The sequence below is a fragment of the Engystomops pustulosus genome, chromosome 9, assembly GCF_040894005.1.
Source record: "Engystomops pustulosus chromosome 9, aEngPut4.maternal, whole genome shotgun sequence".
NCBI lineage: Eukaryota > Metazoa > Chordata > Amphibia > Anura > Leptodactylidae > Engystomops > Engystomops pustulosus.
Genome location: NC_092419.1, coordinates 17,857,433 through 17,880,335, shown reverse-complemented (window position 1 = coordinate 17,880,335; position 22,903 = coordinate 17,857,433). Strand labels below are relative to the sequence as shown.

Below are 22,903 nucleotides of genomic sequence, written 5' to 3'. Positions count from 1 at the left end.
CCTTGTGGTCTCCAATGCTCCCAGTACAGGTCCTTGTGGTCTCCGCCGCTCCCAGTACAGATCCTTGTGGTCTCCGCTGCTCCCAGTACAGGTCCTAGTGGTCTCCGCTGCCCCCAGTACAGATCCTTGTGGTCTCCAATGCTCCCAGTACAGGTCCTTGTGGTCTCCACTGCTCCCAGTACAGGTCCTTGTGGTCTCTGTTGCTCCCAGTACAGATCCTTGTGGTCTCCGCTGCTCCCAGTACAGATCTTGTGTAGTCTCCAGAGTTCCCAGTACAGTTCCTTGTGGTATCCGATGTTCCCAGTAGAGACTCTTGTAGTCTCCTCCGTTCACTGAAGAAGTCAGTGTAGTCTCCGTTGCTCCCAGTACAGGTCCTTGTGCTCTCCGCTGCTCCCAGTACAGATCCTTGTGGTCTCCGCTGCTCCCAGTACAGGTCCTTGTGGTCTCCGCTGCTCCCAGTACAGGTCCTTGTGGTCTCCGCTGCTCCCAGTACAGGTCCTTGTGGTCTCCGCTGCTCCCAGTACAGGTTCTTGTGGTCTCCGATGTTCCCAGTACAGGTCCTTGTAGGCTCCACTGCTCCCAGTACAGGTCCTTGTAGGCTCCACTGCTCCCAGTACAGGTCCTTGTAGGCTCCACTGCTTCAAAGAATTGAAATACCAGCTCACCGTAATTTCCAGTAGCAGACATATGTCTGAGAAGGAAATGGCACGGACCACCTTGCTGCTCAGGCGTAACAAATCCAGTACAAAAAGATCACGGTCCAGCCAACTTCTTCGGATTCCATCAAGCTTTATTAAAGATATTTCATCTCAATAGTAAAAGTGCCCAGGCATGGGTTACGTCAACGCGTTTCGAGCGGAGACCCCGCTCTTAATCATGACAAGCAAGGCTCCACTGCTTCCAGTACAGGTCCTTGTGGTCTCCACTGCTCCCAGTACAGATCCTTGTGTTCTCCGATGTTCCCAGTACAGGTCCTTGTGGTCTCCACTGCTCCCAGTACAGATCCTTGTGGTCTCTGATGTTCCCAGTACAGGTCCTTGTGGTCTCCACTGCTCCCAGTACAGATCTTTTATTCCTAGATCTAAGACGACTCTGCTTGCAGCTGTTCTTGTTCTCCTGTGTCCTTCACCCCTGTTCACATTCTTCAATCCAGTAGCCATGTGGCAGAATCTTCTGCGTCTGCTGTCCCTTATCCTCCAGTACTCACAACTTTTGGTTTCTTCTCTCAGATTATTTCCTGTAGATGTTCATCTCTTGAATCTTCTTGAACTGAGAGAAGCGGCTGCACTTATAAGGTGAGATAAAGAGTCACTGGAATCAATAGAGCCTCAGAAGATAACAGCAGACTTCCCCTTTAAGATCCCATTCCATCTTCTCATTATCTCCAAGAACATCTACTTTTCTTTACTCCTTCCTTCAATGGAAAGGAAATGTCTCAGATGACAGAATGTTGCAGATAAGAGTGATGAGATCCATAGGATCAGTACAAGCCTTCAGGTCCTTTGCTTCCTCCAGATACATCTGTAACATCACACTACTCCGCTCCCGTCTTTACTGAGCAGAGCCGAGCGCGCGGCATGACACAGTATCAGGCAATGGAACAGCAGAACAATGAATATAAATTCCAATCCCCTATTGGTCCGGCTTTGAACAATCCCCGCACCCTCTCATTCCAACGCAGATTTATGTAATTTCAGCTTCCTCTTTCCTATAATGACACATTCCTGATGAGCTTCAAAGTTTCGCCATCAATATTTAGGATGTTTCTGGTTTCTTTTTGAGACCTATTAATTTGTTACAATGTATGTGCCACGGTTCAGCATGCTGAACAGAGCCAAGTACACTGTCTGGATATTTTGTTACAATGTATCATTATGAACAATTGTTTAGAATATAACTATACTGAACGCTAAAGAATGTTGGAGAGGACGTCACAACATCTCCAGCTCTTTGTATCCTTCAACGGGAGCTTAATGATCATATCAGGTGCCAAAATGAACTGCACTGCAGCAACTCCTATTGAAGGAAACAAATATTTGGAGTTGTGTGAGGTTCACTTAAAGAAAATAGAAGATACTTTACTTATGTCACCTCTTGGTAACACTTCACCATCCCTTCTTTTCTTGTTTTTCGCTACTGGGAGGGTTGCCCCTTGTACAAGATGGCAGGTGCCTAGGGGCATCCCTTGCTGAGGGCACCATGAAAGAGGATGGTCACAGTCAGCAGCCATCTCATTACACAATCTTAAAGGGGTTGTACCAAATTTGACTGTTTTCCCCTTTAAGAATCTGCTTTTTCTCTTCCAAAGTTTTAATCTTTAGTTTTGTAGAATTAAGTTCCTCTGTCAGCGCTGTATGTGGGGGTCCACCATTCTCTGCACCTTTATTCTGTGATTATTGTTTCCTATTTTGAGGCTGCAGTCACATTGCAGTCAAAGGATCCTACGATGTCTCATCTCTGTGTACTCTAGACGATGACATTTACTCTTAGACTGGAAAACGAGGCAGAAAATCCAAATTTGACGACTCACTAAACTAAGACGGAAGGATACGGCAAATCATCCCTGTATGATCATGAAACCAGACGACCGGTACAAGGAGGGGGAGAGCAGAGACTGAGCCACGACCACTGACTGCAGATCATAGAGACACAGGGTGATCCAGGCTTAATAATGGTGCCACATCCACTACACATGTCATGGGGGGATCATTTAGAGGAGCTGGAGAGCCCCTACAGTACTATCACTTACAACAGAATAGTGAGTGCAGCTCTGGCGTATAGGACAGGATGTAACTCAGGATCAGTACAGGATAAGTAATGTCATGTATGTGCATAGTGACTGCACCAGCAGAATAGTGAGTGCAGCTCTGGGGTATAATACAGGATGTAACTCAGGATCGGTACAGGATAAGTAATGTCATGTAAGTACACAGTGACTGCACCAGCAGCAGAATAGTGAGTGCAGCTCTGGCGTATAGGACAGGATGTAACTCAGGATCAGTACAGGATAAGTAATGTCATGTATGTGCATAGTGACTGCACCAGCAGAATAGTGAGTGCAGCTCTGGGGTATAATACTGGATGTAACTCAGGATCAGTACTGGATAAGTAATGTCATGTATGTACACAGTGACTGCACCAGCAGCAGAATAGTGAGTGCAGCTCTGGTGTATAATACAGGATGTAACTCAGGATCAGTACAGGATAAGTAATGTGATGTATGTACACTGTGACTGCACCAGCAGCAGAATAGTGCGTGCAATCTCATTCTGCTGTGTGCTACTGAAGGGTGTGGTTGTGTGCTGCTGAGCTCCTGCACCACCTGGTGGAAGATCAATCCACCCAGGCCTGCTCTCTCCTCCCCAGGGAGGGAGTGGGTTTTCTGGGATGAGTGAACCAGGCAAATCCCGGGCTTCTGCCTCTCGGACCAGGCCGGCGGGGGGCAGGAGAAGCCAGATACCGGCCAACATGGAGGGGGTGAGAAGATCTGCCCGAACCCAAGGACGCAGCGATGTGACCTCGGCTGCCACCCCCAAGACCCAGGGAAGCCGCAAGGTCTCCGGTTCACAGAAGATCAAGGCAAGTAACATCAGCCTGAGTGCTCCTCCTGGAAAGCTGAGTGACTGTGCGGGAAAGTTGGGTGGTTCAGCTGGAAAGCTGGGTGCTCACGGAGGTGTGCAAAAAGCATGGGGACATCTAAAGGCCCGGGAGTCTGCTACCATCTATGGCTCCCGGATTGCTGAGCACCTCCGTGAGTACGAGGAAGCTGGCAAGGCGATGAATAGGCTCCAGGAGGAGATACGCGAGACCTTGGCCCTAGCGGGGGTGGCTACACTGAAGAAAAAGTCTGATCTTCTTAACACCATTGACAGACTTAAAGCCGAGGTCACCGCTCTGCAGGAAAAACGACGGTTGATCCGGGAGCACAGCGGTCCGTTCAGGGAAAAGTTGGAGAACGACGCCAGATTTGATGACATGCGCCAGGAGCAGCTGAGAAAGCTGAAGGGGCTTCAGATCCAGGCGGATGAAGGCGATGGCGATGATGAGGAGGATGAGGAAGACCTGCCGTGTCCGTCTGGTGGCCTGCACCAACACCAGCAGGCCTCGCACGACAGGCTGCCTGCAGAGCAAGCGCCATTACCATCAGGCTGCGGCTCTGCCAACCTGGAGGAGGAAAGTGATGACAGCGGCCAGGGGGGGGGGCGCTAATGGCTCAGATCCGTCAGCTTGAGTCCCCAGTTCACCTCCAGAACTTCTCCTTCGGCGATGAGATCCCGGATGACGACCTAAAGAGAAAGAAGAGAGCCAGGAAGACCAAGGCGTCTCATGAGGTGAATCTGGTGTTTCGTCCCCTCCCTGTTCCCTCCGGGCGGGCAGCAGTGTCAGCCTGTCGTGTAGGCCCCGTTACCCAGCCCAGCACGAATCCTGCAGTGGACTCGGTGCAAGGGTGCGGGGAGATTGCAAAGCCACGTTCCATCATGGCGCAGAGCACCAGCCTTGTTTGTAGTAGCAAGGATGGTGCAGGGAAGGCATCGGCCAAAAGGCCGGACAGTGAGGGCAATCCAGCAGGTCCTGGTACTGTGCGCTGCCCCCCAGTGGGAGGGGGGGGTGGCCCGGTGCCAGGGGCAGTGGCGGTGGCTCCTGTGGCCCCTAGCGCTGTGGCTGCATCTAGCTCCGGTGGGCAGCGGCAGTGTGATGGGGCTGCTGGGGCTTGTGGTGCGGCGCCTCCCAAGCGTCCTGTGCAGCCTGCGGGAAAGGGCGAAGGAAAAGTTTTATTTTGTATCGGTGCATCTGACCCTGGAGATGACCATAAGAGACTGTCCGGAGTCAATAAGGACAAGCGGCCTCTTTCATCCAGCGAGCAGCGATGCTCAAACCTTAGAAAAACTGTGGGACAACAAGGGGTTAATGCCAATGAGGCAGAGGGCACAAGTAAGCTCGGGGTTGGAGCTGCCTCTTCTCAGGCTGTATCAGCTATGGAGGTGGCTCTACCCCCAGTGCCCAGTGACGCCGAGGCAACCCCAGGTCCTCCTGGCCCAGCTGGTGTGAGTGATGCAAGGAAGCGAGGCAGTGATGCAAGGAAGCGAGTCAGTAATGTACATAGTGTGGTGAATGTGGGGGTGGTGAATGGTGCTGAGGGGGGTGATCCTGGTATGAGTGCTGGACCTTCTGCACCCCCAGTGGTGGCCGCTCCCATAAGGAGCTATGCGAGTGTCACCGCTGGGGCAAGTGGGGTTAACTCCTTGTCTCCTGACTCTGGGAATAGCGTTTTGCAAAGGCGTCTTCTGGAGGCTCTCAGGAGAGGGGAAAAGTCAATCAATGTAGAGGGGAGAGATGTTGATCTGTCCTTCTGGACAGACAGGCATGGCCTGGCAGCCTTCCAAGAGAAAAGGGGGGGAGAGACTGTGTGGTCTTTACCCACAACCGGGCCCGGAGCTGCCCGTAGGAATGTGGTTCGTCTTCGCTGGAGGGGCAGTGACGCATGCCCACCCAGGTCAAGGGTGGTGGAGCTCCTCCTGAAGATGAACTTCAGGGCTAGTGACATCTTTGCCCTGATACATCCTTATGGTACTCCGGAGTTCGATGTCAGCTTTGTTCAGCCGGAGGGCTTAGAGCTCTTCTGGTCGAATTATGAGCTGGCAAAGAACGAGCCCGCATGGCGAGACTTTGCTGTGCAAGCAGTGTCTCGCCAAAACACAGTCAAGAGGGTGACCGTTTTGACCCGTAACGAGTCACTTTCTTGCATGGACATCATGACTTGGCTAAGTCGTTATGGTGAGGTTGTACAGGTACCTCAGAAAAACCGCGATGAATTTGGCATTTGGTCTGGGGCCTGGACCTTCATGATGAAGTTGAAGTGTTCAGGCGGCACAGTCGCCCACATTCCCTCTTCAGCCTTTCTTGGGCGGGACAGAATCCTGATTTTCTACCAGGGGCAGCCGAAGGTCTGTCACAGGTGCGGTGACCCCACACACTTTAGCGCCAGCTGCCAAGTGCAGAAGTGCGCTTTGTGTGGTGGGCTAGGTCATCTCGCTGCATCCTGTAAGGACATTAGGTGTAACCTGTGTGGTGAGCTCGGTCACCCTTTCAGCCGTTGTCCTCGCTCCTTTGCCAATGCGGTTGTGACCCCAGTGGAGGAGAGCCATGAGGTTGCTTCTGCTGGGGAAGGTACCAGCAGAGGTGGAGGAGCTGAGGGGCCTGTGAAGAAAAGTAAGAATAAGTCGCCTTCTCAGTTGAGGCGGCTTGAAGCCAGACAAAAAGGGAGAGAACTGGGGAAGCCTCAGGTTGCTGGGGTGACCCTTGGTCCTTCCTCAGAGGCTGGTCATGCTACTGAGGCCCTGAGGGATGATGAGTTGGATGAGGAGGTCAGGAGGATGGAGCGTGAGAAAGGTGCCATGTCCTCCACGTCCTCCCATTATGAGAGTATGGATGAGGATAATAGGATTTGGCTAGAAAATAAGCGCAAGCAGAAAAAGAAAAAACGCGGCGTATCTAAGGTACCTAAGGAAGGGAAAACTTCCTCCCCTCTGGTTGAGCTTTCCAACCAGTTCCTCACCCTCGATGAGATCGCCTCCTCGGAAGGAGAGGCTGAGGGTGGGGTTCTGGAGGTGGCGGCGGAGCAGCCTGCAGGGGGCGCCGAGTCTCTATCCTCTGGGGATGCTGGGTCCTCAGAGTGGGAGACTGACTCAGAGTCAGGAGACAAGGACGAGGGAGAGGGTGGTCCGGGTGGGTCCTTGGGGGCCAGTAATAACATGGACACCACAATTTCATTAAAGAGAAGTTGCCCCAATTCTGAAGGGAAAAGGCAAAAGGGTTCATCTTCAGAGGAGAGTAGAGGGAAGGGAGGTAGTAAGAAAAAAGCTGTCTAACTCAATCACTCATGATGGCGGCACCCACTCCGTTGACGCTGGCGTCCATTAATGTCGCCAGCATTAAGTCTGATGCGGCTAGATTTGCGGCCTTTGATTTTCTCGGCCGCGTTGAAGCCGACATTTTATTTTTGCAGGAGACCAGGCTGCCAGATTTGGCGGCCGTGTTTAACGCTAAGAGGGAATGGAGACACGGGCCTTCCTATTGGTCTCTTGCGGCCGAGCCGTATAGCGGAGTGGCGGTCCTTTTTACCGCACCGGTAGAATGCCGACGAGTTATTGAGTTAGAAATGGGGAGGTGCCTGATCCTGGATGTCCTCATGAAGGGACAAGAACTTCGTCTTATTAACATCTATGGTCCCCAGTCCAAGTGGGACAGGAAGTGTCTCTTTATGAGGATCAAGCCCTACCTTTTTACAAGTCGGCAGGTGGTCTTTGGAGGGGACTTCAATGCTGTCACGAGGTCCCAGGATAGGGGAGGTTCCAGAGACAAGCTGACTTATGATAGCGTCGCTCTTAATAGCATAGCTAGTGAGGCTCGCCTGGTGGATGTCCACATCCGGCACACCCCAGGCCACGCGGGGTTCACCTATTATAGGGGTAGCTGCAGGTCTAGAATAGACAGGTTTTATTTAAAGGAGGAAGCCATTTCTTCACCAGTTTCTGTTGTTGAGGTGGAATTCTCCGACCACTGTTTAATTTTGTTTTCTCTGAATGTTACAGAGACCCCCCGGATGGGAAGAGGCTACTGGAAGCTCAATTCGTCTCTCCTGGAAGAAGCAGAGATAAGACAATCCTTTGAGGACTTTCTTCAGAGCCAGGTACCATTGCTGGGCCTTTGTAGTAGTAAGTCAGAGTGGTGGGAGATGCTCAAGAAAAGGGTGGCGAGATTCTTCCGCCAGCTCTCGAGCCTCAGGAGCCTGGACAGGTACCGCCTGTATCAGGGCCTGAGGAGGAAACTCGAGCATCTCGTCTCGACTGGAGGTAGTCGTGAGGACATCTCCAGAGTGAAATCCTTGCTAAAGAGGTGTCAGTACGATAGACACGCATCTTTGGTTTTTGAGAGGGATTACGGGAAATACCGCTCGCCCGACCCTTGCAGAAACTGCAAGATGTCAGTGAATGGTAAAGTTGTCACAGGACTGGTTGACAGTACGGGATCCCTGAAAAGGTCCAGATCAGGGATTCTGGAGGTCGTCAGATCCTTCTACTCACACCTCTTGGGCAGGAAGGATCTAGATCGGGATGGGATGTCGGCTTTCCTGGCTGAAACTGTCCCTGAGCCAGGAGTAGACCCCTCTCTTGATGTTTTGACAGAGATGATCAGGGAAGAGGAAGTCAGCCGGGCGATTGAAGGGCTCGCCCTCAAGAAATCGCCGGGTCCGGATGGCTTAACATCCGAGTTTTATAAGACCTTTAAGGACGCCTTGGTTCCCCTCTTGACTGAGGTATTCAATGAGTGTCTTTCCTCGGGCGCTCTGCCGAAGTCAATGAGGAGGTCAGCCCTGATCATCCTGTCAAAGGGTAAGGACCGATCTCGTGTTGAGAACTGGCGTCCCATAGCGCTTCTCAATACGGACAGAAAGGTTTTGGCAAAGGTGCTGTTTAATCGGCTGGTGCAGTTTGCGCCCCGGCTCCTTTCGGGGACCCAGCACTGCTCTGTTCCAGGCCGCAGTACATTTAGTGCTGTGCTTTGTGTCCGGGAGGCAGTGGAGCAGGGCAGGGCTGGTAACTGGAAGGGGTACTTGCTGTCCTTGGATCAGGCAAAAGCGTTTGATCGGGTTAGCCACGAGTACCTCTGGTCTGTCCTTCTGAGGTATGGCCTGCCGGGCGGGTTTGTCAATTGGCTGAAAGCTTTGTACACAGGGGCAGAGAGTTTCCCGCTTGTAAACGGTTGGATTGGCCGCTCTTTTGAGGTTGGGTCTGGTGTTCGCCAGGGTTGTCCTCTGAGCCCACTACTGTACGTGTTCGCGATTGACCCATTCCTTAGGAGGGTTGATCGTGGGCCGTTGGTGGGAGTCGGGATGGATCGGGCAGCACCGGAAGCCACTCTAAGGGTGGTAGCGTATGCTGATGATGTCACCGTTTTCGTGTCCTCGGGAGGGGAGGCGCAGTGGGTGATGTCAGAGGTTGACCGCTACTCAGAGGTTTCTGGGTCCAAGATCAACCGGGATAAGTGTGAGAGTCTCTGGCTGGGAGAGGGAGGTCCAGGCTTTGATCTCCCGGACACTCTTCCAGGGCCCCAGGACTCTGCCAAAGTTCTAGGCATCGAATTTGGCCAGGGGGATTACCCCATGCAAAACTGGGACGGCAGGCTTAAGATCGCCGCTCAGAAGGTGGACCAGTGGAAGGGTTGGTCTTTGACCCTCAGAGAAAGGGTTAATCTGATCAAAACCTACCTGCTCCCATTGCTGATATATCTGGGCAGTGTGTGCATGTTGCCAGAACCCCTCTGGACTCGGGTGTACAGTCTGTTCTTCCAGCTGTTATGGGGGAATAGGCTGAACCTAATCAAGAGGGAGGTTACCTACCGCACGAGGAGACAAGGAGGGTTGTGTATGGTCAACCCTGTGGTGTTCCTAGTGAATACCTTTCTTAAGATCAATGTTGCAAACCTCTGGAAAGAGAGGGCTCCTCCGTGGGTATACTCCTGCAGGGGATGGTTTCGGCCTTTCTTCCAGGAATGGGAGACAGGAGGGCAAGTGAAGGATCTCCGTACACCGCATGGGCATCTTCCGGCTTACGCTACCCCGGTTCTGAAGGTGATTCGCCGGTGGGGTCTGGGAATGTGGGAGATCAGGACCATGTCGAGGAAAGTCCTTGACAAGAGGGTTCTGTTGACCCATTTCCAGAAGCCTCTGGCCCTCAGGGATTGCCCAAGTCGGGATCTGGGGGTGGGTTTGAGTTTATTGAATTCCATCAGGATCCCCTTGAAGTTTTGGGACGTGACTTGGCGCTGCTTCCATGGAAAGCTGTGTGTGAGGGACAATCTGAAGTGTAGGAGCTCTGAGGAAAGGGGTTGTCCCTTAGGAGGAGTGCGGTGGTCTGCTGGAGAGCATGGACCACTTCCTGCTTCATTGTCCCTTTAACACAGAGGTGTACAACCGGGTGGGCGCTTCCATCCATTGGCCCGGGTTGGCCGGTCTATGCGGAGTGGGCCTATGGAGCATTCAGAGGCCTGGGTGGCCGGGACCGCTGCACGTTATACCTATTTAGCCTAGTGGTCAGGTACCACACGTGGAACGCACGGTGTTTAGTGTCGACGCAGCGTAAAATCCTCCCGGTGGATGAGGTGGTTAGGAACATTCTGGGTGACCTGGTGAAGGTGCGCTCTCTGGAGTATGAGAGGCGGGGCACGGGGAGGGCCTCTCTCCTTTGGAGGGGGTTCTCCTTTAGTGTCCCTTAGTCCGTCATCTCCTCTCCTGGTGTTGGGCTGAAGCTGACACTGTAGATTTTTGTTTTGTATCTGAGGTTATAGAGATGTAGGGGCTTGCAGGCGCCGAACCTGGGCTTTATGTGGTTTGGATTTGTTATGTTGATTTGTTTAATGTGTTTGTATCTTGTGTACAGTGTGTATATAGTTATATGTAGTTATAGTTCTTGTGTGTGTTTATAGGTTGGTTGGTTTTGGGGTGTTGGTGTTAGGGTGTTAGGTTGGGAGGGGGGTGGACGGGACTTGGACTGTACGATCCTGGGCACTGGTCTGGACTATATAACGCGAACTTTGGACGTTAGACCAGTGTCTGGGGGGGAGGGTGATGGGCGTGGGATTTAGTTAGCTATATTTAATGTTATTTAATGTTATTAATGTTATTTCAGTTATATTCATTGTTATTTCTGTGTTTATTTCTTGTTCGTTTATGTGTATTTCAAAAAAAAAAAAAATTAGGTGGTGGGACTGGGTGAAGGTTTTGTTTGTTCTTATGCTGAGTGTGTGGTGTGTGTGTGGCTGGGCCAGGAGATTTCCGTAAGACTCTTTTAGTTTGTATTATTGTTTTGTTATTATTATTATTGTTTTATTTTGCCAGAAGTTATGGCTTGATTTATGTTTATTATTGTTATGTTTTTCATTTTTAGATAAAATAAAAGATTTACAGGATGTAACTCAGGATCAGTACAGGATAAGTAATGTCATGTATGTACACAGTGACTGCACCAGCAGCTGAATAGTGAGTGCAGCTCTGGGGTATAATACAGGATGTAACTCAGGATCAGTACAGGATAAGTATTGTCATGTATGTACACAGTGACTGCACCAGCAGCAGAATAGTGAGTGCAGCTCTGGAGTATAATACAGGATGTAATACCACTGGCCCATCCACCATGATGTCACTGTTCCTCCTGTACAATGGTTCTTCACTGGATTCTATAATAACTCACCAGTCCTTCGCTTGGCATGATATTGGTGAGATGTACGACTTCCAGGTGAGCTGACTGTGACACCAAGGAATCGGATGACAGAGAGATGATGTGATCACAGATACCGGACAAGGTTTTACACTGGAAAATATAGAACAGAAGATCAATGACAAGACACATAGCAGATTGTACATGACACAAAGGAAATTTCCATTCAGTGACAGAAAGCAATAACAATGTTAAACCAAAACACAAGACTAAGATATTTTTCACGGCTGCAGAGCGGACAGATGTGAATAGCGACTAATGAAGACAACATGGTGGCCTCCAAGTTTCCTTTCACATCTTATCCCCCGGAGGGCGTCAGCGGATTATGCCAATCCATCGTCTCATCACAGGCACCGCTGCACATCCCCTCGTCTCCTGCTGCCGTATTTAGTAAATCTTCATCATAAATAAAGTTAAAATTCCAAGCACAAAGAATATTTAATGATGCGGAATGAATATTCATGAGACGCTTACATCCAGGGATGATTAGTAGCGCTCCGGAGAGGGAAAAATCCCCAAAACTTTCATCTCCTCCATGAAACAGAGAATAACGATTCGCTGTGATCATTGTGCAGAGATGACGGCACCAAGTGCTGAGATACACAGGAACAGCAGCAACAGCTGCCGGGACAGAGGAGACCACAAGGGGGCGCTCACACCAGGGACTAGAGGAGACCACAAGGGGGCGCTCACACCAGAGACCAGAGGAGACCACAAGGGGGCACTCACACCATGGACCAGAGGAGACCACAAGGGGGGTGCTCACACCAGGGACCAGAGGAGACCACAAGGGGGGGGCTCACACCAGGCACCAGAGGAGACCACAAGGGGGGCGCTCACACCAGGCACCAGAGGAGACCACAAGGGGGGCGCTCACACCAGGGACCAGAGGAGGCCACAAGGAGGGTGCTCACACCAGGCACCAGAGGAGACCACAAGGGGGGCGCTCACACCATGGACCAGAGGAGACCACAAGGGGGTGCTCACACCATGGACCAGAGGAGACCACAAGGGGGGTGCTCACACCAGAGACCAGAGGAGACCACAAGGGGGTGCTCACACCATGGACCAGAGGAGACCACAAGGGGGGTGCTCACACCAGGGACCAGAGGAGACCACAAGGGGGGCGCTCACACCATGGACCAGAGGAGACCACAAGGGGGGCGCTCACACCAGGGACCAGAGGAGACCACAAGGGGGGCGCTCACACCAGGGACCAGAGGAGACCACAAGGGGGGCGCTCACACCATGGACCAGAGGAGACCACAAGGGGGGCGCTCACACCAGGGACCAGAGGAGACCACAAGGGGGGCGCTCACACCAGGGACCAGAGGAGACCACAAGGGGGGCGCTCACACCAGGGACCAGAGGAGACCACAAGGGGGGCGCTCACACCATGGACCAGAGGAGACCACAAGGGGGGCGCTCACACCAGGGACCAGAGGAGACCACAAGGGGAGCGCTTACACCAGGGACCAGAGGAGACCACAAGGGGGGGCGCTCACACCAGGGACCAGAGGAGACCACAAGGGGAGCGCTTACACCAGGGACCAGAGGAGACCACAAGGGGGGGCGCTCACACCAGGGACCAGAGGAGACCACAGGGGGGCGCTCACACCAGAGACCAGAGGAGACCACAAAGGGGCGCTCACACCAGAGCAGCTCTGGATCATAATGGGGTCCTATAGTCCTATCATGAAAGAGGACATCCCCTACATTGCCCGCAGGATATGTAACCACCTCCTGAAATACTCTATGCTGCTGACATTAGTGCTCAGTTCTCACACAGCCTTCTCTTTCTCCCTCATCTTTATACGTAGAAGATGTGTTTTTACAATATGCAAATGTGTGTTGTCTGAGATGTCGCAGCACAATCAGCAGAGGCTAAATGAATGCAATGAATAATTAGCTGCCGCGATGTGGAAATTAAGGCACGGGCAATCCCCCCAATAACTGACAGATGCTGAGGGGTGGGTATACTGACTGCAAAATAGTAACAACAGCAATTGACCCAAAATAAGAGGGACCAAGTGACCACCGCCATGACTTGTTGGTGGACTTTAAAGGGAACCTGTCAGGTGTGACACTACAGACTGCAGCCAGAGATGTGTAAGAAGACCGCTGTGTATGTTTAGTAGCAGCAGGACTGTGATATATGGATTTATATTTCAGGAATGTGGTATTGTGGCTTTTCCTAGTACACTGGGCTGTGAGTACTAACACTGCTGTGCTCACTGCTCTCTGCAGCCAGTGTTACATATTAGGGCACATTTACTTACCTGTCCTACGCGATCCCCGGAAGTGCATTGTCCGACCGGAATGCACATCTGGCGCGATTCAAGAAGATAGTGCGCCCGATATCCTGCTTGTGTCTCTTCCCCGCTCAGGTCCGCCGGAGTTCACCTTCTTCTTCCTGGTGCATGTAAGTGCATTGTCTTGCGACACAATTTGAAAGTTAAATCCCGCGCTCAGTCCGAATCAGTCGGATCGTCTGATGGCCAGCCACCCCATTTCTGTCTCATAAAAGCTGACACCTATGCACCAAAATCTGATCACGTGCAACACAATCCCCTTCTAAATGCCTGCCCCGGCGGTGCAAATCCCCAAAAAGGTCAGAAAACCTGACAGAAATGCGGCCACGGGTCCCTTAGTAAATAAGCCCCATTGTCCCTGATGATATGTGTAATTATACATTCGTGTTGTTAGCTGCAGCTGGACAGGGATATACGGATTTATATTCCAGGATTGTAGCCTTTGCTAGTGCACGGGGGCAAGTCCTCACACTGCTGTGCTCTCTGCCAATACCAAGGTCACTCCTGCTGACATGTCCCCCTTCATGATGGTTCATTTGAAAAAATGTAATGTATAAAACTCCAAGAACCATGATGAATCTGTTGCTGACGGTGTACTCCACCATATTGGTTGGGTATATTTCTGGCCATCCTGTTCCCAGTGATGTGTAATTACCGCAGTCTCCTGAACTCTGGGGGCGCCGCGCAGGATGTTACTTTTATTAAAAATATAAATAAGATGTTGTGAAGTTTTAGTGTTGGAGGAGAAGCTGGACGTCTGCTGCGGTTTGGTTTCGCGCTCTCGGTGGGACAATAATATCCAAGTGGGGAATGTGCTTGTCCAGGAGAAGACGCAGCGGCTCATGTGAGTTATGGCCGCTCTCTGCGGCTCAATGTAGTTAATGGTGAAAAGCAAAAAAACTTCTTCTAACCAGAAGAGAATAAAGTGAAAAGGTAGATGAGAAAGGAAAAAAGTGCAACAAATGATCAAAACATCAATTAGTCCCTCCATCAGCCCTGGCATGTCTGCTACAATGTATCAGTGCAGGTACAATGTATAAGTGCAGGTACAATGTATCAGTGCAGGTACAATGTATCAGCGGAGGTTACAATGTATCAGTTCAGGTTACAATGTATCAGTAAAGTTTACAATGTATCAGGGCAGGTTACACTGTATCAGCGGAGGATGCAGTGTATCAGCAGAGGTTACACTATCAGCGGAGGATGCAGTGTATCAGCGGAGGTTACACTATCAGCGGAGGTTACACTATCAGCGGAGGATGCAGTGTATCAGCGGAGGTTACACTATCAGCGGAGGTTACACTATCAGCGGAGGATGCAGTGTATCAGCGGAGGTTACAGTGTATCAGCGGAGGTTACAGTGTATCAGCGGAGGTTACAGTGTATCAGCGCAGGTTACAGTGTATCAGCGCAGGTTACAGTGTATCAGCGCAGGTTACAGTGTATCAGCGCAGGTTACAGTGTATCAGCGCAGGTTACAGTGTATCAGCGCAGGTTACACTCTATCAGCGCAGGTTACAGTGTATCAGCGCAGGTCACACTATCAGCGCAGGTTACAGTGTATCAGCGCAGGTTACACTATCAGCGCAGGTTACACTCTATCAGCGCAGGTTACACTTTATCAGCGCAGGTTGCAATGTATCAGCGCAGGTTACAGTGTATCAGTGGAGGTTACAGTGTATCAGCGCAGGTTACAGTGTATCAGCGCAGGTTACAGTGTATCAGCGCAGGTTACAGTGTATCAGCGCAGGTTACAGTGTATCAGCGCAGGTTACAGTGTATCAGCGCAGGTTACAGTGTATCAGCGCAGGTTACACTCTATCAGCGCAGGTTACACTCTATCAGCGCAGGTTACACTCTATCAGCGCAGGTTACACTCTATCAGCGCAGGTTACACACTATCAGCGCAGGTTACACACTATCAGCGCAGGTTACACTTTATCAGCGCAGGTTACACTTTATCAGCGCAGGTTACACTTTATCAGCGCAGGTTACACACTATCAGTGCAGGTTACACTTTATCAGCGCAGGTTACACTTTATCAGCGCAGGTTACACTCTATCAGCGCAGGTTACACTATCAGCGCAGGTTACACTTTATCAGCGCAGGTTACACTTTATCAGCGCAGGTTACACTCTATCAGCGGAGGTTACAATGTATCAGCGCAGGTTACAATGAATCAGCGCAGGTTACAATGTATCAGCGCAGGTTACAATGTATCAGCGGAGGTTACAGTGTATCAGGGCAGGTTACAATGTATCAGCGGAGGTTACAGTGTGTCAGCGGAGGATACAATATATCAGCGGAGGTTACAGTGTGTCAGCGGAGGTTACAATATATCAGCGGAGGTTACAGTGTGTCAGCGGAGGTTACAATATATCAGCGGAGGTTACAATATAACAGCGGAGGTTACAATGTATCAGCGGAGGTTACAATGTATCAGCATTTTGTATAATGGTGGATCTACAGTCTGGGTGTCACATTCTCCCCAGATGACAAAAAACATTAACTGCAATCATCCAGAGAGTAGCATGTGAAGCTGTGAAGTGCGCGGCACCGATGGCGGGGGCAGCGTCTCTGTGTACACAGGCGAGCGGCGGGCAGCCGACCCTGAAGTGTGCGCTGCGGAGAGAGACAGAGGCGGAGCTGCAGCGTTTATACTGCACGAGAGAAAGGCACAGCGTGAGCCGAGGATTTTCCATTTAAGTGAGAGATGTTTGTTTTCATTTACATTCGGCGCCCAATGAGCGAGTGGGACGTGTTTATAACCAGACGCTGCGTGACGGGCAACACAGAAAATCACACCAATCCGGAGAAAAGTCATACAGCTGCTAATGGAGGAGAACATGGAGCAGAGCGGAGGATGGGGGTCATCAACCGCACCAGTGGGTATGAGGGGTACTAACCAACCAAGCAGCACCCAGGGTAACGGCCCCACACTCACATATGTCATGCATCTCCGTGAGGAGCCTAAATAACCTCAGGGGAGGAGCCTAAATAACCTCAGGAGAGGTTAACCTATGTTAACCTATGTTGTTAGTTGTTAGCAGCAGCATGACTGTACAACAGCTTTTTATTCCAGGATTGCAGCTTTTCCATGTGAACTGGAGGCATTTCCTCACACTGCTGTGCTCTGTACAGCCAATGTTATACATTGTCCCTTTAGAGCTGTGTGATCAGACCTTTAAGTATGTAGTTATTAGCTGCAGCACTGTGAAATATGGCTTTATATTCCAGGATTGTAGCTTTTCTTAGTGAACTGGAGGCGTGGCTTCACACTGCTGTGCTCTGTGCTCTCTGTATTCAGTGCTAGATATTGTCCCTGGAGATATGATATCTTTGTTTTTATTGTTAGTAGCAGCAGGACTGTGGTGTATACTTTGCTCCTAGTTCTATTAATGTAGCTGCTCCATAGCCCCTGCCCTCTGCTCTGACAGATGTAACAGGCTTCTGGATCAGTACCATACAAGTATCACAGAGAAAATGATGACGTCACTTACCACATGGAGGATTTTATTTTCAGTTTCGTAGACGGTGCAATCCTGAGGAAAGACAAAGAGAAAGATCAGTCAGAGATGTCCTCCAGCACTGAAACATTGTAACAAATCAGCAGATATTGATATTCTGTGAATATACAGCAAATACAATGCCACATAGAGATAACAAAGTAATTATACTAATTACCATAATTAATTACCACTGACCTTCACAGATGGATAATAACTTCCCCAAGTATTAAGTCTTATCAATACACTGCCCTCCGACTAAAGCCCCCCAAAATCACTGACATCATCTGCACAATAGCCATTGCCAAACACTCCACTATGACTGTAGTGAGTGCAGCTCTGGAGTATAATACAGGATGTAACTCAGGATCAGTACAGGATAAGTAATGTCATGTATGTAAACAGTGACTGCACCAGCAGCAGAATAGTGAGTGCAGCTCTGGAGTATAATACAGGATGTAACTCAGGGTCAGTACAGGATAAGTAATGTCATGTATGTACACAGTGACTGCACCGGCAGCAGAATAGTGAGTGCAGCTCTGGGGTATAATACAGGATGTAACTCAGGATCAGTACAGGATAAGTAATGTCATGTATGTACACAGTGACTGCACCAGCAGCAGATAGTGAGTGCATCTCTGGTGTGCCTCGTTACCTCGTTAACTCTCTGTTGCTGTGAGAGGCTGTGTGCTGCTGCTGCTCCTGAGCTCCAGGGAAAACCACCTCCACCTGGGGCCTGCTCTCTCCTCTCCCAGGGAGGGAGTGGGTTTCCAGGCATGAGCCAGGGCAGCAAGTCCCAGGCTCCTGCTTCCCGGTCTAGGCCGGCGGGAGGCAGGGGTAGCCAGGAACCGGCCAGCGCTGCGGAAGCCTTGGGGGTAAGAAGATCTGCAAGGAACAGCAGCAATGCTGCTCCAAGTACCCCCAGGCCAGCTAAGGCATCAAAAAGCACCAAAACCCCAGGAAAGCTGGATACCTCGGGAAAGCTGGGTACCAAGGAAAAGCTGGATACTGCGGGAAAGCTGAGTGCTCAGGGAGGTGAGGCTGACCTCAGTGAAGAGGGCTGGGGAATGCTGAGGACCCGGGAGTCTATTTCCACCTATGCCTCCCGGGCTCTGGGCCACCTCTCTGAGTACGAAGAAGCCAGCAAGACGGTGAGGAGACTGCGGGAGGAGCTCAGGTGCGCCCATGCCAGGGCAAGCTCTGCCCAGAAGAGGAAGAAGGAGCAGATTATGGCAGAGATTTCCAGGCTCCAGACTGACATCCAGGCCTTGGAGGAGAGGAAGGCTTACCTGCTAGAGAGGAGCGGTCCGTTTAAAGAAAAAATTCTTAATGATGAGCGGTTCCGGGAGATGGAGGAGGAGAAGCAGAGGCGGCTGATGGGGCTTCAGCCAGAGAGTCAGACGGAGGAGGAAAGCCCGGTGCCGTACAGTGGGCCCCCTGCAGGACAAGCGGCTATGTCATCTGGCTGCGGTTCTGCCGGCCCGGGTGAGGATAGTGACAGCCACCAGGGAGGGGCGCTGATGGAGGAGATCAGACGACTCGAGTCCCCTGTGCACCTCCAGGACTTTACTTTTGGAGACGATCTGCCGGAGGATGCACTGGGGGGCAGCAAACCACGAAAGAAGAAGACCAAATCCGTGGAAGTGGTGAGTCTAGTCTACAGCCCCCTCCCTGTAAAACCCGAGTCGGCCGCAGGGTCAGCTCACTGTGCGAGCCCCGTTACCCAGCCCAGCGCGGGTCCTGCAGTGGACTCAGTGCCAGGGAGCGGGGAGATTACAGGTGTGACATCTGATGTGGCGATGGGCTCCGTCTCTGTTTGTGGTAACAGTGGGGAAGCAGGGGAGGCATCGGCCGCAAGGCCGGACAGTAAGGGCGGCTCGGCAGTGGCGATACCATCGAAATCCAGTGCTGTGGTGCGTCCCCCAGTGGGAGGGGGGGATAGCCCGGCACTGGTGGCTGCTTCCGGTGCCTCGGCGCCTCTTCATGCTGTTGCCGCTGATCACTTGGTTATGGGGCGGCGGCAGCGTGGAGGGGTTGCTGAGGCTGAGGGCTCCGAACCTCCCAAACCTAAAGTCCTGTTTTGCGTAGGAGTTGGAGATAATCTGCAGAGAAGTGCTGAGGAAGGTGGGGATCAGCGGCGCCTCACACCGGCCAAAGATCAGCGGCGACTCTTACCTTCCCCTAAGAAAAGTAAAATAACATCTGCTACCGATGATGCGGAGGGCACAAGTGTGACACAAGTTGGGGTCCCCTCTGGGCGATGCGCTGTGGGGGGACCCCCGTCCCTTGTGCCTGAAGATGCGGAGGTGGTCATGTCCCCTAATGTTGTTGCTGGTCCAGCCAGTGTGAGTGGTGTCAGTAATGTTGTGGTGGATAATGTGAATGGTGTGAGTGGTGGAGAATCTTTTCCAGCTTTGGGGGTGAGTGATGGAGTGACTGATGGTGTGGGTGGCGCGGCTGAGGTGGGTAGTGTTAATGTGGTGGGTGCAGGGGTTGGTCCGGTTGCTCCCCCAGTGGCGGCCCCTATTAAGAGCTATGCCAGTGTCGCTGCTGGGGGACATAGGGTTCCATCATCCTCGTCTCTGGGCTCTGGGGACGGCTTTTTGCAACGGCGCCTCCTGCAGGCCTTACAGAAGGGTGAAAGGACGATCAATGTAGCGGGGCAGGAGGTTGATTTGTCGTTTTGGATAGAGAGGCACGGCCTGTCTGCCTTCCGAGAGCAAAGAGGCAGGGAGACATCATGGTCGCTCCCGACAACCGGGCCGGGTGCTAACCGTAGGAATGTGGTCCGTCTTCGGTGGCGTGGCAGTGATGTGTGTCCCCCTCGGGCACGGGTAGTTGAGCTGCTGCTGAAGATGGACTTCAAGGCGGCTGACATCTTTGCCTTGATCCATCCCTATGGTACATCTGAGTTTGATATCAGCTTTGTTCGGCCGGAGGGGCTTGAGCTCTTCTGGTCCAACTATGAGCTGAGATACAACGAGCCCGAGTGGCGGGACTTTGCTGTGCAAGCAGTGTCCCGCCAGAGCGAACTCAAGAAAGTGACCGTTCTTACCCGTAACGAATCACTATCTTGCTTTGACATCATGACCTGGATGAATCGTTATGGAGAGGTACTGGGAGTACCAGAGAAAAATCGAGACGAGTTTGGTATCTGGTCAGGGGCCTGGACCTTCATGGTAAAGTTGAGGCGTTCAGGTAACTCAGTCGCCCACATCCCTTCATCAGCCTTCCTAGGGAGGGATCGGATCCTGATCTTCTACCGGGGGCAGCCTAAGCTGTGTCACAGGTGCGGTGACCCCACACATTTCAGCGCAAACTGCACCGTGCAGAAGTGTGCATTGTGTGGGGGTGTCGGCCATCTCGCTGCATCCTGTACAGGGCAGATTAGGTGTAACCTGTGTGGTGATCTCGGTCACCCGTACAGTCGTTGTCCTCTTTCCTTCGCTAATGCGGGCTCAACCTCAGCGGATGAAAGCCATGAGGCTGAATCTGCTGGGGAGGGGACTAGCAGAGGCAGAGGAATGGAGGGGCCAGGGAAGAAAGACAGGAAAAAGACGCCTGCCCAGCTAAGGCGTCTAGAGAAGCGTCAACAGGAGAGAGAGCGGGGGGAGTCTCGGGCTGCTGGGACAACCTCTGGCGCTCTCCTGGAGACCTCACCTGTCGCTGAGGCCCCAGGGGATGATGTGCTGGATGAGGAGGTCAGGAGGATCGAGAGAGAGGAAGGTGCCACGTCCTCAGACTCCTCCCATTATGAGAGTATGGATGAGGATAATAGGGCGTGGCTAGAGGAAAAGCGTAAGCGTGGCGCCAAAAAGAAGAAAAAGGGTAAAAAGAAGGGAGGTGTAAGATCTTCTCCCTCCCTGACTAAGGTACCCAAGGAAGGTGCAACCGACCCCCCGCTGGTCGAACTTTCAAATCGATTCCTGGCCCTGGATGGAGCCTCTCCTGCCGATGGAGGGGCTGAGGGTGAAGGGCCAGAGGTGGCGGAGCCTGCAGGGGGTGCCGAGTCTCCCCCTGGGGAGTCAGGGTCCTCAGGAGGGGAGACTGGCCCAGAGTCTGGAGACGAGGATGAGGGGGCAGGTCCTGGATCTGCCCCTGAAGCATCAGAGGTGCGGGAGATGGACACCACAATATGTCTAAAAAGGGGGTGTTCATTTCCCGAGGGTGGTGGTAAGATGGGTAAAAAGAAAGCCGTCTAACTCAATCACTCATGATGGCGGCACCCACTCCGTTGACGCTGGCGTCCATTAATGTCGCCAGCATTAAGTCTGATGCGGCTAGATTTGCGGCCTTTGATTTTCTCGGCCGTGTTGAAGCCGACATTTTATTTTTGCAGGAGACCAGGCTGCCAGATTTGGCGGCCGTGTTTAAAGCTAAGAGGGAATGGAGAAACGGGCCTTCCTATTGGTCTCTTGCGGCCGAGCCGTATAGCGGAGTGGCGGTCCTTTTTACCGCACCGGTAGAATGCCGACGAGTTATTGAGTTGGAAATGGGGAGGTGCCTGATCCTGGATGTCCTCATGAAGGGACAAGAACTTCGCCTAATTAACATCTATGGTCCCCAGTCCAAGTGGGACAGGAAGTGTCTCTTTATGAGGATCAAGCCCTACCTTTTTACAAGTCGGCAGGTGGTCTTTGGAGGGGACTTCAATGCTGTCACGAGGTCCCAGGATAGGGGAGGTTCCAGAGACAAGCTGACTTATGATAGCGTCGCTCTTAATAGCATAGCCAGTGAGGCTCGCCTGGTGGATGTCCACATCCGGCACACCCCAGGCCACGCGGGGTTCACCTATTATAGGGGTAGCTGCAGGTCTAGAATAGACAGGTTTTATTTAAAGGAGGAAGCCATTTCTTCAGCAGTGTCCGTTGTTGAGGTGGAGTTCTCCGACCACTGTTTAATTTTGTTTTCTCTGAATGTTACAGAGACCCCCCGGATGGGAAGAGGCTACTGGAAGCTCAATTCGTCTCTCCTGGAGGAAGCGGAGATCAGACAATCCTTTGAGGACTTTCTTCAGAGCCAGGTACCATTGCTGGGCCTTTGTAGCAGTAAGTCAGAGTGGTGGGAGATGCTCAAGAAAAGGGTGGCGAGATTCTTCCGCCAGCTCTCGAGCCTCAGGAGCCTGGACAGGTACCGCCTGTATCAGGGCCTGAGGAGGAAACTCGAGCATCTCGTCTCGACTGGAGGTAGTCGTGAGGACATCTCCAGAGTGAAGTCCTTGCTGAAGAGGTGTCAGTACGATAGACACGCATCTTTGGTTTTTGAGAGGGATTACGGGAAATACCGCTCGCCCGACCCTTACAGAAACTGCAAGATGTCAGTGAATGGTAAAGTTGTCACGGGACTGGTTGATAGTACGGGATCCCTGAAAAGGTCCAGATCAGGGATTCTGGAGGTCGTCAGATCCTTCTACTCGCACCTCTTGGGCAGGAAGGATCTAGATCGGGATGTGATGTCGGCTTTCCTGGCTGAAACTGTCCCTGAGCCAGGAGTAGACCCTTCTCTTGATGTTTTGACAGAGATGATCAGGGAAGAGGAAGTCAGCCGGGCGATTGAAGGGCTCGCCCTCAAGAAATCGCCAGGTCCGGATGGCTTAACATCCGAGTTTTATAAGACCTTTAAGGACGCCTTGGTTCCCCTCTTGACTGAGGTATTCAATGAGTGTCTTTCCTCGGGCGTTCTGCCGAAGTCAATGAGGAGGTCTGCCCTGATCATCCTGTCAAAGGGTAAGGACCGATCTCGTGTTGAGAACTGGCGTCCCATAGCGCTTCTCAATGCGGACAGAAAGGTTTTGGCAAAGGTGCTGTTT

At 51.9% G+C, this 22,903-nt stretch overlaps 1 protein-coding gene across 2 annotated transcripts in view; it reads right to left on the bottom strand.

Annotated features, from left to right (window-relative positions):
* LOC140076657 (connector enhancer of kinase suppressor of ras 2-like) overlaps nucleotides 1–22,903 on the bottom strand; it is a 170,674-nt gene that overhangs the window by 46,515 nt on the left and 101,256 nt on the right. For both annotated transcript variants that reach the window (XM_072123280.1, XM_072123281.1), the window contains exons 5-6: nucleotides 17,089–17,130; nucleotides 11,250–11,369 (exon numbers count right to left, since the gene is read on the bottom strand). In XM_072123280.1, the coding sequence (XP_071979381.1) occupies nucleotides 11,250–11,369; nucleotides 17,089–17,130 (162 nt within the window). The remainder of the gene's footprint in view (nucleotides 1–11,249; nucleotides 11,370–17,088; nucleotides 17,131–22,903) is intronic.